Source organism: Ascidiella aspersa, chromosome 7 (assembly GCF_963924565.1).
Source record: "Ascidiella aspersa chromosome 7, kaAscAspe10.2, whole genome shotgun sequence".
In the NCBI taxonomy this organism is placed as follows: domain Eukaryota; kingdom Metazoa; phylum Chordata; class Ascidiacea; order Phlebobranchia; family Ascidiidae; genus Ascidiella; species Ascidiella aspersa.
This window is the reverse complement of record NC_139453.1, coordinates 4,776,326-4,794,401: the sequence shown is the minus strand read 5'-3', so window position 1 is coordinate 4,794,401 and position 18,076 is coordinate 4,776,326. Positions and strand designations below refer to the sequence as shown.

General features: G+C 34.8%; 1 protein-coding gene across 1 annotated transcript in view; it reads right to left on the bottom strand.

Moving 5' to 3' along the window:
• The window catches only part of LOC146137360 (TATA-binding protein-associated factor 172-like), a 46,429-nt gene that overhangs the window by 23,330 nt on the left and 5,023 nt on the right, over positions 1–18,076 (bottom strand). Inside the window, exons 8-24 of the mRNA XM_083393874.1 lie at positions 16,794–16,902; positions 15,817–15,950; positions 15,115–15,369; positions 14,579–14,657; positions 13,739–13,836; positions 11,766–11,909; positions 11,059–11,183; positions 10,277–10,400; positions 9,408–9,512; positions 8,641–8,784; positions 7,495–7,619; positions 6,862–7,042; positions 4,122–4,280; positions 3,193–3,286; positions 2,521–2,717; positions 1,331–1,508; positions 142–299 (exon numbers count right to left, since the gene is read on the bottom strand). Of these exons, the coding sequence (XP_083250000.1) occupies positions 142–299; positions 1,331–1,508; positions 2,521–2,717; positions 3,193–3,286; positions 4,122–4,280; positions 6,862–7,042; positions 7,495–7,619; positions 8,641–8,784; positions 9,408–9,512; positions 10,277–10,400; positions 11,059–11,183; positions 11,766–11,909; positions 13,739–13,836; positions 14,579–14,657; positions 15,115–15,369; positions 15,817–15,950; positions 16,794–16,902 (2,409 nt within the window). The remainder of the gene's footprint in view (positions 1–141; positions 300–1,330; positions 1,509–2,520; positions 2,718–3,192; positions 3,287–4,121; positions 4,281–6,861; positions 7,043–7,494; positions 7,620–8,640; positions 8,785–9,407; positions 9,513–10,276; positions 10,401–11,058; positions 11,184–11,765; positions 11,910–13,738; positions 13,837–14,578; positions 14,658–15,114; positions 15,370–15,816; positions 15,951–16,793; positions 16,903–18,076) is intronic.

The window sequence follows — 18,076 nt, the reverse complement described above, 5'->3', positions numbered from 1 at the left end:
AAACGTTTCATACTTTATCGTTCGTGTTTTTGCCTATACTACTAAACGAAATGCAAATTGACTTTTCTGCGTTAAAACACTAATAGCGCAAACTTTATTGAACTAAATTTTCGTTATAGAGAAAAAAACAAAGTTTCCAACCTGCTTTGTTTCATCCTGGGTATTCCCCTCTTCGTGATGCCTCTTTCTCTTTTTACTGATGACGTCACTCGCTGTTGACGCTTGCTGACGTAACAAAGTGATTATGGCGTCACAATGCAGAGCGTCGCGCGCAATCTTGCAAGATTCAAGGACTTCATCTAAAAAAAGCAAACTAAATCAGTTATTAATGTTTAGGGGTAATTTGCCGATGCTTTACCACAGAAGTCTGGTGAAAAATATAGAAAGTAATCCAAAAAAGTACCAGGATATAGCGTGTTAACAAGTCAATTTGAAATGACTGAAGTTCCATTTTAGTCATTTGCAAAATAATTTGCAAAGTCCAAGTCAGGTTGTTTCAAAATATAACTAGGCATGTCCAAGTGATAATTAGAGAAATAACTCCCAAGTCGAGTCAATGTAAAAACAATTTAAAAATTGGTAAACTAGTAAGCATGAACATTAAACAAATAACTAAAAAAACAACACAAACGCAACATATAGCAAGATAATCGTTTAACGTGAAAAATTTGGATGAATAGCCTAACTCCTTAAAAAAATGGTAAAATGAAACACTTAATTTTAAACCCAAGGCGTTAAATCCAAATCAAATCTTTTACACAAAATACTGAAGTCAAGTCAAATAATTTAAAAACGGTGACTTAAGTAAAGTAATTTACCAGAAAGACTTCAGTCAAGTCCGGTCCGGTCATTCAAAAACAGTCAATTCAGGTCATTCAAAAACAGTCAATTCAGGTCATTCAAAAACAGTCAAGTCAGGTCATTCAAAAACAGTCAAGTCAGGTCATTTAAAAACAGTCAAGTCAGGTCATTCAAAAACAGTCAATTCAGGTCATTCAAAAACAGTCAAGTCAGGTCATTCAAAAACAGTCAAGTCAGGTCATTTAAAAACAGTCAAGTCAGGTCATTTGAAAACAGTCAAGTCAGGTCATTTAAAAACAGTCAAGTCAGGTCATTTAAAAACAGTCAAGTCAGGTCATTTAAAAACAGTCAAGTCAGGTCATTTAAAAACAGTCAAGTCAGGTCATTCAAAAACAGTCAAGTCAGGTCATTTGAAAACAGTCAAGTCAGGTCTTTTAAAAACAGTGACTTAAATGCACTTAAGTCAAGTCAATCATAAGTCATCACAACACTACCTGGATTTAAAGAAACCCTTATAAACTTTACTCACCTGAAAATTCTGCTTTGATAGAATGTACAGTGGGACACCTAGCAGTGTAGCTGGTGAGCGAAGTGCAAAGGTTGCGGACCAGTTTGGTGTTGGGGCAAGGTTGTCTTATAGCGCACAGACCCAGTAGTTTAGAGATGGTACGGGCCACGGAACTGCGAATCGTCTGGTTTTGCTCCGACTATAGAAACAAGTGTGTTTTATTATATTTTATTAAAAAACCCAAAAGAAAAAAGCTCGCTACAAAAAAGCTGGAGTGGACTGGTATAATTTTTCATACAATGTTGAGACGGATAATTAAATAAAATGCATTAAACTCTCAGATGGAAAAGTACACCTAGCTCCTTAGACCTCATCAGTGGCTGACCGTAGGCATGACTCTGATCTGACTTTACTGTATGAGTTGACCTACTAAAAGTGCGAATCGTCTGGTATTGCTCCGACTACAAAAACACAAGTGGGTTTCATTGCATCTTATCAATAAAAAAAAAATTAAAAAAATGATCGCTTCACAGTTCCTAGGGTAGGCTGGTAGTTTAAAAATTCGCATCCAATGTTGGAAATGAAATCATTAAATAAAATCCATTAAGTTCTAAGATCGAAAAGTATACTTAGGTCTTAAGATCTTATCGTAGACGGTTAAACTCTGATTTGACCTACTGCAAGTACTTATAATATACAGAAACCACATTGTGTGTTGCAAAATATTGTGTGTTAAAGTGATGTCACAATGCAAATCGATATCATGCGCTTAGGTTACAGAAAACAACGGGAAAAATGAGAACTGTCAGTCCCTGCCTCATTCACAAATTATCAAATTTCAATTTCAACACGAGCCGCTTGAACTACATTTACGAACTTACTAGGATTTCAAACAAGTCCTATTTTATTACCTAACACAGCAAATATGACTTTTTAGAACTTTATAACTTATTAAATATAGCTTATAACACCGCAGTTTTTCCCTGTTACCGGTTTCGCAACTTTCTGTCGCATCAAAGTATGATTTTAATGACTTTTGCTAGCCTTAGTTTGATTTAGAGAACATTACGTGAAAAAACAGACCACTTTATAATTTTTACAATAATTAAATAATAGTAAAATAACGCCTTAAACATTACCTTTACTGACGGTGACAAGCATACCATAAAAACTACCACCTGATTTTTTTTCACAAAACTTTACAAATTTACCTTCACTGAATCCATGAGCGGCCTTATCACCGGGTTGAGTTTCTGCGCCAATCTCCACGTGACGTCACTTTGTCGTGACGTGGCAGCCCACACGAGGGCGCTAGAGATGTAGGACTTAACACGGCAGTCGAGGTTCGATTGTGTCGTCATAGTTTGGTTTGTGAGCTTCATCAGATGATTTCTTTGGTTTGTCAATTCTGCAATTGGTGGATTGTTTTATTGGAGAATAAAATTAGAAGATAGACAAAAGAGTGTTTCTAAAAAATTGGCAACTTTTAAAAAACTTTCGTAAAAACAAAGATTGTTTCTGCACATTAAAAACATAGTTGGTATTTTTCGCATTTCACTAAAAAACAGAAAACAGATCATGCCAAACAAATTGTAAAATACAGAGAAAAGCACAAATTATTGTATTTGACAACGTACTTTGAATTAACTTATAATTAATATAGTAATTTAATTTTTTTCGTTTTATAACGAAATATTTTTTTGCGTTTCTTCTTTTGGCGACAAGGTGTAATTTAACCACAAATTTAGGCGGCCGAAGTTTATTTAATTAGATACTTAAGTAAACGGCGAATCATTGCCAAATTTAATTCAATTATTGTTTGCTTTATACTGTTTAACCTTCCTGCATGGGGTAACCAATCATTACGTAATATTTATTCTCACCATCGTCGTTATTGAGAAGGTGGGATGGAAAGTTGTTGGAGCACAAGTTAAGAACCTCCTGGAAGTTGTAACTTGACTTCATTGGAAAGTCGTGCTACAAAATAAGCGGGTATTAACTTGGCATATATGTGGGAAGTATTGCGAGCTTTCTTCACACTTAACGCAGTAGGATTTCACTTACAGCTAGATATTGAATGTTTGAGATTCATTATACCAAGCTACATTAAAGATGCGTGCATAGTGTACCTAAATTTAACTTACACGTATACAAAATGAAGACGTTTAAATTTTTGTCAAAATATATTACAAGTTTATAAGCACCGATAATAGAAATGCTGCATAAATACAACAGGATGTATGTCAGCGAAAAATGTTAAAGTTGTGAAATAATATTGCAACAAACTTCGTAAGGTAGTTAACTATATAAAATAATAAAACGATTTTTTTTTGCACAGCCTATAATATATCCGAAGGTAAACAAGCTTCCTAACGCAAAATGAAACTTTATACTAACACCCAGAAAATTATCAGTGTTGCAATTTTAAATTTTTTATTTTGCATAAATGGCTATAGTAATGACGTCATTCGGTATCGGATAGCGATACTTTTCACCCAAAATATCGGTTACTTGAAAGAGCTGCATAACTAAAACAAGACATAATGGTAATTTTAAGATTATTTTATTACAGAAAAGTTTCTACAATAGAATCTTTAATATAAAAAATATATTTAAACAACAGTGTCTACAAAGTAGAAAAGTAATTCGGGATGAGTTTGGTCCGAGATTTGATAAAGTAGTCGCCACTTTATGAAAAGCCATTTGATAACAAACGTCAACACGGTGTTCTTGGGTTGCTTAGTTAGGCTAAAATACCACAGTAACCGATGACCTACTAGTAACTAATAAGCGAAATAACATTGATGTTTACCAGCAGGGGAACTCCTTTTTGTGCGAGTGCGGCGAGCAGTGATTTGACGTCAGTTTGAACTTGGATGAAGTTGAGGGTGATCTCGCTGAAGTAGAGGCTCTCCGAGTGAGCGCTTGTGAGGAGAGAGTGAATGTGGGCGGATAATGATGCCGGGAAGAGCTGGGAAAGTCAAGCAGGGTTTAGAACAGGGGTGTCTGTACAAGGTTGCCATACGCATTAATAAAAAAACTGAAAAACCTTTTTTAGGAAAATTTTTAGATTTTTTAATCAAATTTTTAGATTTTTTAAGGCATAAAATTGAATCGCTTTGTTTTTTTAAACATATTTCGAACGAAGAATATAAACGCCGTGGACAACACAATTAAAACGAGTTAAAAAAATGTTTTTATGCTGTATACATACCAAGAGACTAAAAGCTGGTTAGGTTGTGTATATTCAAGTATTCTCTGCCCTTTTCTAATGTGGTTTTACTTCATGTGATTTTAACCTTGGTTTTGGCTTTGTGTTTTAAGGTGTTTAACATCAAGCAGTAAGCAGCAGATCTATGCTGTGGTATTTATTAGTCTTTTATCTTAGATTCTTACACGTACGATATGTTTATTCTATACATACATTTTTTATAACATTGTTGTTTTAATTGTATTTGAATAAGCATAAGTTTGTGTAATTATAACAGATAATTAGTTAGGTTTGTTCATTAGAGTTGTTAAAAAAAAACACTTTTTTGTCAATTTCAGTGGGGACCCCCTGGAATTGTTAGGTTGCGTAAAAATCACACAAACCAAATCTGAGCACGTTTGGTCCAGTATTGACCGTGCTACGTCAATTTGAAAATTCAGATTTGGGCTAAAATTTTGAAAAAAATTAATTGTCTTCCCCCTAAAAAAAAATTTTTTTTTTTTGCACTGCTTTGCAATTAAATAGCTATTAACAAACCTGTTTTGCAGTAAAAAAGTGAGTAGTCATGGTACAAATGTCACATTTCAACAACATTTGTTAGGCTGTTTTGTACGAAAAATGGCAAACGTGCTCACATTTGTTTTGTGGGGTTTTTACACGCAACCTAACAATTCCAGGCGGTCCCCACTGAAATTTGACAAAAAAGTGTTTTTTTGAACAACCCTATTGTTCATGAATTAGAATAGAAATAAAAGTACAATGAGAGCTTTACAGTTTTCCCAAATTGCTTTTGAAGAATTTTTTTAATTCAGTGTCTTTAAAACAAAATTAAAAGCTAAATGTCAATAATTACGTGGCCCGAAAAAAAAAATTTTTTTTTGGACACATGTTGTTTTTATCCGAATTATTTTTTTTTTTTTTTTTTTTTTGTTTTATGGCTCACTTTTGACAAGGAAAAAAACATAGTTGGAAAATGAAATTTTCACAACTGTTAAATGCCCTCCCAAAGTTGTTTCTAATATAAAAAAAAATTGCCTAGGTTCTAAGGGGTGGTTTTTAGGGGGGTAAAACTGTCATTTTTTGTTAATTTTGGTTTTCGGCACTTTTCAGAGATGAAAAAATGTAAAAAAAATCTGATATATTTATGGATGATGGATACATGACATATAAAATGCTAAGTAACAAAATTTTAAACCTTACCCCTGAACTGTTTATCCGGGGGGTCAAAATGCACAACACTTTAGGAAATTTCAATGATATATTTACACTAGAAGGAAATGACATAAAACTTTGAAAATTTCACAAATGTTAGAGAACCATTTAAAGCTGATGTTAAAATAAACATTTTACCTCTTGAAAATAGGGGAGTATTTTAGGGGGGCAAAATTAAAATTCGGCCATTTTTGTGTTTAGAGGTGTCTAAAAAACTAAAGAAAACATTGTTAAATAGTTTTCAATTATAAAGACAAATTATAAGTTGCTTCACAGCAAAATTTTGACCTTCAACTCAAAATAATTAACCCATGGGTGAAAATAATTAACCAAAAATATAGAAATTAAAGTGATTTTTTGATGGAAAAAAAATTGCAAACAAAGTGGTGTACACTGCCTGGCAGATTTTTTATTTAAACTTGCGGCGGTAAAATATGTTGTTTTGTAAGAGCAATAAGTTAATTCACTAAGACGAGACACTTTGCACAATGGATGTTGCACGCGCTGGACAAAAAAAGCACAGCAGGGAGCCAGTCGCTTCGCGGCCAGAATAAGGCAAGCGATATGAACAAATTCTGTATTGAAGGTTTTCTGCCGCTAGATTAGAGTAGATAGCTGTAAAGAACTAAATCGAACACATCACACTATTGATTTTTGTCCCCAATTAGAGGCGTAGAGGGGTGCAAGAAAAAATTGTCAAATATTTTTCAATTATAAAGACAAGTTATAGGTTTGCTTCTCAGCCAAATTTATATTAACACCACTGGCAATCAATCTTGTAAAAGTGCACCATGTCCAACCTATAACACGCAACTTCGGGCCACATCCGCTTTTGCCTGCTGAAGCACCGAAACTGGAAGCACAACATTGGGAGTATATGGACACTAACAAATAAGACCCGTTGAAAGAATATAGAATAACCAAGGAATAACACTCTGGTAAAGTATAGTGGAACTGCGCTATACCCCCCCTGGTATAATATAGTAGAACCGCGCTATAACCCCCTAGCAAAATATACAAAAACCGCACACCCTGTCTAGTTTCGAATTGTTTTTTAGGCTCCCATAAAAATAATAGTTGCAATTTTTTTAACTTTATAAAATACTTTCCAAAGCTACTTTTTTCTCACCAACGAATCTTGTGATGATATTTCCTCCCACCAGCCGCCTATAACCATGGCAACCGCCATTCGGTGCAAGGCCGATTGTGACGTCATGAGCTGTGTGAAGTGATCTGTGACGAGGCTGACAGCGGGTAGCGTTTCGGGGGAAGTCCCTCCTAAGGCGTGGCAGCACAAAACGCTGATCATCCTAAAACAAGTTTGACAAAAATTGTCAGAAGCAGTTATGTAATTTTTTTATTTTAATATATTTTTTTAAATAATTCACTGAATTCGCTAAGTAAAAACATTCGTATTTTAAGCAAAAACGACATAAATTTTAAATTAAAATTAAAAAAAAACGGCGCTATTTGTTGTCAGGCATTTATTTTGGCTTATTTTAATAATTTATTTTACAGCTTACAACCGACTAAAACGAAAAAAATAAATATGCCAAAACGGGATGCTTATTGTTGAAAAAAAAAACGATATTTAGGTTTTAAGTAATAACTTTAAAAAGTTACAAAAAATAAAAAGATCATTGGATTTCAGAATGAAACTAAATTCAATGTAAAACTGTCTAATTTTTTAGTTGAAATAAACTGTTTCTAACTCGTTCATGCCTTTGAGCAGTTTCTACGCCACTTGGGATGCACCACTCACCGCGTCACGATTTCCCGCGTTTCGGTCACGTGCTCGGCGTACGTCACACCGGCGCTGGAGGGCGCCAGAGCGGAACGGGCTCCACCAATCAGCTTCTGGGAATCGCTGCTCGGGTCTTCGCATGGCTGAACACAGGTTTGAGGAACTTAACGAAATTGTTAACTAACGGCCGACAGTGGTTTTCAGATAGGGGATGTTTTAATTAACCCATTTTTTACGACAGCATGGGTAATTTATTGTTTTTGACAGGGGTCACATGAGAAACCAAAAATGTTGTGCCGGGCAGAGTCAAAATAAGGATTAAAATTGGCAAAAATAGCAATTTGAACCTGATCGAAATCCGAAAACTTTCTCGAATAATGAATATACTTTGGGGTGCCCTTGGTTACTGTCGACAATAGAATGGCGAGGGGAGAGTTTTTACCAAAACGAAAAAAAATTGTTACGTTACCCCGAAGTATTTTTCTGTTTGCTCGCGGCGCACCTGGCAACCTTCCATGTTGCACCAGTGCGCCGCAGTAAAAAATTAGAGAGCACCAATACACAACTTTAAGGCAGGGTTGCGGAGTCGGTTAAAAACAACCCGGAGTTCGACTCCCGAGTCCGACTCCGGCTAAAAAAATACACCCGAGTCCGAGTCCCGAGTCCGACTCCGGCCAAATGTAAGATTTTGTCGAGTCCCGAGTCCAGCTCTGACTCTACAGCCTGTATTTTACCCATTTACCCAACTAAATTAAGATGGATTTTCAGCAATCCACTCATATTGGTGTCATAATCGATCCACCCGCATTACATGGTTTACAAATATTTCACCATTTGCTATTACACTTTTACAATTTACATTTTGCCGCCTTAGCAGTTTTAAAATGTGATACTGCGCATGCGCACGCCAGACTCGGGACTCGGGTAGTTTTATGCGGTCTTACTCGAGTCCCGAGTCCGACTCCAGACTCCGCAGCCCTGCTTGAAGGATTCTTTTTAATTTTTCACCAAGATGCTTTAAAAAAGGCTAGGTATTAGTTGGGGTTAGTTGAAGTAAGAGGCGCAACTTGAGTTTGTGATATCATCAATAAATATCAAATCCAACCACATCTCTACAAATTACAGCTTCAACACGCGGCTTTCAGGTGTATTTAAATCTCTCACTGAGACGCTCTTGGTTTGCACGAGAAGCGATCCGTCGATGGGGAGGGCCTCCGGTTGGCATGACAACGACATCCAGAGCGGGATGTGAGGGATCAGCTGGAGGAGACTGGAGCTGGAGGACTTCCGGGTAAAGAGGAAGAAAAGCTGGATGAAGAAGAGGGATAAGAAAGAATAATGGGAAGACATAAGGGGGTATGTAAACGCTACAAACTAATGGTTTTGATTAGGGCGACTATTTTTTGCCCTAAATGTGACAATTTAAATATTGTTGACCAATTGTTAGCCAAAGTGTAAATTTTGACAAAACTTTGACTTTTTTGACAAGTCAAAAAATAATCGCCCGTTATAGTGCACGGACAGTCGGACACACAATATTATTTCTACTAAAAATCAATTTTTTTGCGTAAAAAGAATATTTGTTATTTCATATGAAGGGCCAGAAAACACAATATAGTGTTAATAGGTGGAGCTCAAAAACGAAATACTTGTTAACATTCGAATAGCAAGGCACCAAATATTTTGTATTTTTGTGAACATATTTTATAGCGGCCACCATAGAGTGCTTAAATTTAGGCCTAGTAGAAAGACAGAGCCCTTACGAGCGATATATTAATGATAAATAGTACCAAACTAAAAAAAGTCAAGGTCGTATTGCTCAATGTCTTATATCTATAAAGCCACAATTCGTACGATAGCTAAATAAGTTAACAGCGATCTTAGGTGCTCTTCTGAGTAGCAAGTTAAGTTAAGAATATAAACGAACAAACCTTGCAGGCAGATTCCCTAACGCTGGCCTTTGCTTCGAGAAGACACGATTGGAACAAGTTCCACAAGGAATCCACGCATATGTGAGAAAGCCACGGAATCACGTCCTACAAATAATAACAAGTACTACATACATCGTAATGTGTACCCCTGCTTTTTCAGATATCGATATATTATTGTTGTAGTACAAAAGATTTTAGGGGTCCGCGGTAAGGCATTTTTTTAATATTAATGTCTTATTTAGAGAAAACAACTTCACCTCGAAATTTGCCCTAAATTTACAATTAAATCGCTTGTGCAACTTATACTTTTATCGAAAATGCAACTTGGACCTACCCATACATTTTTATCTCTCAATTCTTGCATATTTTACAAATTCAACTTCATACAATAATTAAATACTTGGTGTCGGAGCGGGCGGCCAATTTTTTGTCCCAAGAAACATCATTAGTTTTTTTAACCTTATTATGCGAAAAGGTGTCGGACAAACTTTTTTAATCCCAAACAACATTTAAAATCCACTTTCACTTAGTGAGAAGTGATGGGGCGGTGTCTATGTTTTCTATGGTCAAGACACATCAAGATAAAAGTGTTAAAAGAAAAATACCTTTGCCGGATTTTCATTTTTCCATTTTTTTTAAACCTTTGCCGCATTTTTTTAGTATTTCGTACCTTTTTCGGACGTTTTTTTTCATTTTTTTACCTTTACATTACAAGATTGTTTTTTTTATATATTTGGTGAAAGTTTTTCTAATTTTTAATTTATTTTTTTATTTATTTTTATTATCGCCAGATTTTCGTTTATTTTTTTATACCTTTGCCGGATTATTATTTATTTTTTACTTTTGTCGTTTCTTTATTATTTATATACCTTTGCCGGATCGGACGAGATCATGGTGTGGAGTGTTGAGAGCGCCGCCTGGCGGACACTTGCAGATGCGTGGTGGAAGAAGGAAAGCAAGCGGTGAGCAAGAATCTCCGGGCGATCGATGTTTCTGGGGGTGGAAAATAACAAAAATATAAATTGTAAAGCAAAAAAGGTCGGGTAGATCGACATTATCTTGATTAGGACGTTTCGTGTATCATCTTAAGTTAATGTGACTGAGAAGTAATTCATTATAAAAGCATCACTTATAAGAATATTAATATTATCAAGCTACATCACATATCCGTACATGTACCCAAAAAAATACATTTTAATGAATCAAAGATATAAAATCCAAAATGAATCACAGTTCAAATTTACAAAAACCAATGGAAATATTAGTCAGATTTTTAAAAAATCTGGCAACTGAAGGCAACATAACATACTTTTGTTACAATGTATTCGTAATAAAGAGAAACCGGATATGTTACATTCTTAAAGTAAAAAAAAAATTATAAATAAATTTTGACCTGGACTTCAGTTATTGTTACGAATAATTTGACATGGACTTACTTCTTTACAACAGTGGGAAAAACTATGCGATTTAAATGTGTTCTTGGTATTTGAGTAGAATTTTACACCATTTATACCTAAACTAAAATTTCCGAAAAGAGTTTTAAGAGGCCCATATTCCATTTTAGGGCACCAAGACCATAAAAACTTTAGAACCATTTTGACAGAAATAGATAAACACCCCTAGTCACTACATCTTTAGTCGCAACTCGAACCTTATTTTTTGTGCTGGTAGTGAGGTTAGGAGCATTGAGAGCAATAGAAGGACGGATTGTGTGGAAGCTGTTAGCTCGTCGTAAGTTTTCAGTGAGTCCCACAATATCCTCAGCAGTAGATCAAGCTGGGGGAAAAAATCTTAGTTTGAATTAGAAAACACATATAGTTAAGTTTTCAAATATGTCAATTTAAAACAGGGGTTCTTAAACTGGGGTCCATGGACCCCCTGGGGGTCCGTGAACTAGTTTTGGAAGGTCCATGAAGGCCTAGTTAAAAACCTAGTGTATACTTAGAGTAATTAATTTTTAAAAGAAAACGCTTTAATTTAAAATTAAACGGTTTTGGAATGAATGTATAGTTAGACTCCATTTAACTTTCACATTTTTCGGACCGAAATAACAGAGTCATGAAGTCTATTTGTTTTGTGACGTCAATTTATGACGTCATTTTGGAGCATTTCCTGTCTACCGGGGTCCATGCAAAGCAAAAAAAAATTTTAGGGGTCCGCGGTAAAAAAAAGTTTAAGAACCCCTGATTTAAAAGGATTTTTACACTTGGCGATCTTTTTGATAATATTATCCCTTTTCAAATGTATTTGAGCAAATTACAGTAATTTTAGTCAAATTGAAACAAGCCAAAACCCAGAGTAAAATATAGAGATGGCCGAGAGTATTTCTTACAGTTTATTACGTGGTTTAATACTCACGTTCTGCGTGTTATGTTCTTGCACGAGAAGTTGTGTGAGCGGCATAAGAGCTTTTGCTGAAACACTCCTCACATCACCATCCTCGTCCTCAAGCCCACTCAAAAGTGTAGGAAAGCAAAACGGGAGCAGTTTCGACTGGAGGTCCTAGAAATATGGGTGAGCTTATAAATAGAGATCGACCGATATTACTTTTTTGGACCAATACCGATACCCGCTTTTTTACAATTTTGTCAACAGATGCCCGATACCTATTTTTTTATATACCTGGGAAATGTTGAAAACTCGATTTAATTAAGAATAAAATCCAAATAATGTTAGTTTATACACCTTTATTAATTATTGAACAATTATTTTGCATTTTAATTTGGCGTGACCCTAAAACTCTAAATGTTTTGATCAAAAAATGGGTAAATTGCTTGTTGTAAAAAAATGGGTAAATTGCTTGTGGAAAATTATATCATATTTTCATACTAAAATATCGGTCAAAGTATCGGCCTACATTTACCGATACCGATATATCGGTAGAAGCCGAATATCGGCCGATATTATCGGTAAATCGATATAAAGGTCTATCTCTAGTTATAAATATGCAGTTGCTACCTGGCATAATATTGAACTGAAAAGAAGTTCTCTTAGCACTTATTTATTTTACCAACGTTTTGGCTTCTTGAATGCCTTCATCAGGAAACGTAACACACCAAGCCCAACAACCACGCAAAGTAAAACGACCAAAACTTATGTCCCCGAATAAAAATTTTTACCTCCTTTTTTTAACTACCTATGTAGGATGCCTCCATCAGGAAATGAAAAAAAATGTCTAAATTTTCCACCATGCAAAGTAAAAGGAAACAGAAATGCGCTAACCAACCAACAAAATATTAAGCAATGAGGGTGATGAAGCACGACTCAGCTGTTATCTTTCAACAACTGTTTGTATGGAGCTGTAAATAAAACGTCGTTTTTTTCATGGTATCCATATGATCCACCAAAACATTTCAAGCTATGTCCATGGGCATGAGAAGGGTATTTTCTGAATGGCGTTTTACCGCCAAGAATAAAGAATTTGGTAAACTTCAGTGCCTAAAGCAGTGGTTCCCAACCGGGGTGCTTTCGAATGCTCAGGTTTGCCAAGAGGTATTTAGGAATCTTTAAGAATCTTGGTTTTGGCTCCAATAGTAAACCTCGTCGTACAGCTCTTTGTGTACGAAGTTTAAATAGTGTTTATAAGCACATGAGGAGTTGCTCTGTGTGCTACAGATCATTTCATGACGTTTATAATGACACTACAACAAAAATCGACTCGGTACTTCAAAGAAATGACTAGTTTTGAAAACGTTTTGAAGTAGTTTCTATATGAAGGCTGTAAGCAGCGTTTAAACTATATATTGCTTTTAATTGTTTGGTCTTTGAATGCATTTGCAAAACCTACAACAAAACTACTTTGACGATTTCTGTTTGGAAAATTATTATTAGAATTATGGTAAAATTAGCTAAGCTGAAAAGAAAGAAAACTAGAACAAAATCATATACCGTTATAATTTGAAGTATATTTTAAAATTTGCCTGCGGCGCGCCGCTTTAAATATACAGAATACATTATTAATGTGGCTCCAAAAACGTAGTTTCATGTTTATTTATAGCAGGGGTAGCTAAACTTCAGTCCGCGGTCTACATCAGGCCGGCAGAGTTAATATAACAGGCCCGCGCCATATTTCCTTAATGATAATGAATAACAGTTGGAAATTGACGAACGAAATAAATTTTGAAAAAAATTAAAACTGAATGACAATTTAAGCTCGTTGAATGTTTATTGTATTAAGTATAATACTATTATATTAAGCTAATAAATTTAGGACAAAAATATTATATCCGGTTCGCGTTTGTCATTCATATAATTATCAGGCCCTTAATGAAAAAGCTTGGTGAACCCTGATTTAGAGCCCAGTTTATACAAGTAGGTTGTTGCACAAGTACCTGTCTGACGGCCACGATATACTGCAGTGTTAAGAGGGCACTTTGTCGTACTTCCCACTCCTTCTGTCCATACAAACGCATTAGGATTGAAATCGTACCTGAACAACATACACAAATTAAAATTAGATAATTTCTGTCTTTTCAAATTAGTTTAGAATAAAAATTAGATTAAAATTAAAATCAGAGAATTTTGTTTTTCGCGATTAGATTAGAATTACCGAATAAAATTTTCAATTAATACTTCAGCTAGATTTTGAAGTTAAATCATTTTGAAAACAGAGGGAAGTAACTTAATTATTACAACACTGGAGAGTGGCTATAAAACTGTTTTTCAGTAATAAGTGTGACTTTATAACGCCTTTTTAACACAATTCGTGCAACATCTCTACAAACTTGGGCAACTAGATTTATTTTAGCTTTTTAAAATCGTGTAAAATTAAAATTAGATCATTTCGGTTTTTCCAAATTAGTTTAGAATAAAGCTATATTAAAATTAAAATCAGAAAATTCTGTTTTTCACAATTAGATTAGAATTACCAAAATAAAAAAATAAAATACCATGTAGTGGAATTGAAAATACATTTAATTAATTCATCGGTAATTTAGTTTAAATTTAAATTAGTCTCATAAGAATGTGAATGGCCAATTTTCCTGTGGTAATATTGGTATTTTTTAGCATAACTCATGATTTTTTAGATCACCAACAAGTTGTTCCAATCGCAGAGTTAAAATTCTTTGTTATAATTTAGAAAATAAAAATGCTGTTTGACAAATTTCTCACGAATTGGTCGATTTCGTTCATGAAATGATATTTTTCTGTCTTTAACACCACAAACTTACTGAAAACGTGTTTCTCGCTCATGAACTTCACAACAACACTGAGCGTTTGTGCACAAGATTCACGAACTGGGGCTGTCACCTTTAAACAAGTTAAAATTGTTGGGAGGTATTAGTTGACGTAGAATGAACATGAAAGCCCATACACAAGTATAAGCAGCATTTTGTGAACGTTTCGAATAAGACTTTATTCCATATGTTTGTTATAGCAAAACAAAAAGACAAAATAACCTAAAACGCAAGGAACTATGTCACATTTTTTAACGTTGTGTTAAAAGCTTATCTGATAGTAGGTTTTTATCAAATAACTTTCTCGAATTGATATTAAAGGTTTTACGAACATTTAGGTAACATGTTTTAAATTTCATCTAACTTGCATATTATGGCAAAGCAATGACGTCATTGGTATCAGATCGGATCCCGATACTTTCGTCCGAAATATCGGGTATCGGCATCGGAACAAAATGTCAAGTATCGGGCATTCCTGATTAGTGTGCCAATGCACATCAAAGCACACAAGAAAAGGAACAAAATATTACCTGATCGGAAACATAATCGGCGAAGCGGTCAAGCGCTATGACGCACAATAGTCTCACAGCAGCATCACACAGCCACATCTGATGGCTGTTGTTGAGTTGGGGGGTCGTCATACCCCCCACCTTGCCACAACCTCCCCCCTGTCGTTTGAGTATCTCCCTGAGAGCGAGACAAGCGCCATGCCGAGCCTCCCAAGCGGCAGAAAAAAGCATGTTCACCAACTCCTCGCAAATCCACTCGAAAGGCCATTCTTTCCACTGGAAATGGAAAAATTTAGTAAAAAAAATTCCTTTTTACTGTAAATTTGAAAAATTTTGTTAAAAACTTAAGGCCATTCTTTCCACTGGAAATTGAAACATTTTGTGAAAAAAATTAAGGTCATTCTTTTTACTGAAAATTAGAAATTTTATAAAAAAATTAAGAGCATTCTTTCTACTGGAAACTGAAATATGCTTAAAATTAAATTATATTATTAGAAAAATATTATTAAAAACAGATTCTAGACTAGTACTAAGAGGGAATTATACATTTTTAACTGCTACTTCTAAAAAATGTACATGGTAAAATAACTATGTTGTTTTATTTTGATGTTACTACCTTCTTGTAAATGGTTAAAATGCCTAAATTGCAAAAAGATAATAACATTTAATATTTGAGAGGGGCTGCCAAAATGTTTTATATAAAGATGACGTCATCACGCTTACGTCATTCGGGTCGGGCTGATGTTCCGGCACATTCTCCAGAATCGCTGCTTGTGACGTAACAGAGGCTGAAGACTTGTCACCCTCCTTACAAAGCTTACGTTTTTTTGAAGGTTGTGAATCCTTGTTATCTGCTTCTCTAAAAATAGTAAAAAAGCAACGTCATGTTTATACAGTTTATGCAAATCTATTCTAAGAAACAAAAAATTGGATTTGGCTTTTTAGCTTTAGAAAGTTCAAAATAACTGTTTAAACAGTCGCACAAAAAGTTTAGTAACAGCAATTTTCCTGGAGATAATGAACAACAAATATAAACTAATGTTTTTCAAAAAAAATGTAAAAAAGCTTTTTTTTTTTTCAAAATTCGCAAACATTGACACAATTGGATTTCAAAACACGACAGAATTTTTTTTGCGCCGGTAAAAAAACTTTTCTTTTTAAGATGGTAAACGGTGAGAATGGTATGTTTGTTTGTGCACAGAAAATACAACAAGTGACAGTTTGTCTAAGTGTTTAATAGCTTGCTGGATGACAACATAAAGTTAAGACTGTGCCCGGATTGTAAGTTATCAACACATATTTTGTAAGCTTATCTAACTTACATTAGTCATATGAAAGACAATAAAATAGACCTTTGAACACCGGCTATTGCTAATTGAAAACGAAGTAGAAAAACAATGTCCTAATTAATTCCCTAATATCATGAAGCAAAAAAAATAAAAATAAAACACAAAAACGTGGAAGTATGTAGTGAAAGTGAAGAGAGTGAAAAAGATATTAGTAATAGCACGTAATTGTAACTTATTTTACAGCGAGGTGATTTTTTGCCCAGTACTTAATAAATTTAAAACCTACAGGCCGTGCAGGGTTAAGATAAACACAGCTGTCTATTTAAAAATAAATTTAATTTTCACTGAAAACAATATACAGACAATTGGTTTAGAATATAAACAATGAAGTTCGAACTGACTGTTTGTGACGTTGTTCTCTACTTTGTTGTTTCAGCAGAGACCTCGCCTTCCGCTTGGCTCTGTTCTTTTCCCTGCTGCTCATTCCAGCAGTTATTTGTGACATCACAGACGAGCAAGGCTGGGCAAGATTTGAAAATAAACATTTTGTTGGCCGCGTTTTGTTAGATAAGCATTAAGTACGGCTAAAAGCAAATATTATTTTTTGATCTACAGATAAGAAATTTTGAGCTGAAAAGTAAAACTAATTGATAAATTGTAAGCAGGAATATATTTTTATACAAACATTTCACAATTTAAGAACAAATTGATTTAAACAACGCATTTTCCTATAAATCGCTGAATTAGTGTCTCGTCATCGTCTGTCTACGTGGTTAAGGGCATTTCGAGTTTATAAACGTGCTTTTGTGTTTATGAGCAAGATGGAAAATATAATAAAAAAACGGAAGTATAAAACACAAATATTCAAAAAACGTTGATTATTAAAAAAAACGGTTAAATTAAGTTTAACCCTTTACCTTCATTACTTTAAACTCAAAGCACTTCTTGGCAATTTATATTCTACTGCTCTTGCGCTACATTTATTCATTAGAATTTTGCTAAAGCGCGCAAAACGTGGCAGCTAGGGATGTTCAAAGTAGAATATCGAATCCTTGGATTCGAATCCAGATGGAATTCGAATCCAATTCTGCCGTTTATTTCGGGTAATTGGAACCGATATAATTTAATGTTTTACCGCCGATTGTTGCGCCTAATTGCACAAACGCGTGTGGTAAGTTGGTCTGTTGCTGCGGCAACCAAAAAACAGTGATTGCTTTAAATGAAAAAAAACTGTGCTTGCTTTAAATGTAACCTGGTAGTGCAGTGTCAGCGTTTTTTCGGGCGACCAATTACCGCGTCTCGCGATAACGTTCGTCTAATAATTAAGTGTCAATCAAGCGTTATTGGGCGAGCGGCTAACGTGTAATGTCTGGTGTGGAGTCGCAATTTCCCTAAATGCGTTAAGTTGTAAAAGTAACATTACGTTGTAAAACATGCTGGCCGTCCACAAAATGCGCTATAGGGTTACTTAAGGTCAACTTCAGGCCAATATTCAGCGAGGTTATGCAGTTATGCGCAGTGTAATTGTCAAGAATTTGTAAGTCAATAGTAACTTTGTAATCTTTGCAGTACATTATTTGATTGCATAACAGATCACGTTAGTAAAAAAATAAGCCCTAAGACCGAACAATTCTTGAAAATAAAGGACCGAATTGCTTAAGACTTCTGTGTGCAGTGTTGCACTGTACTTACTA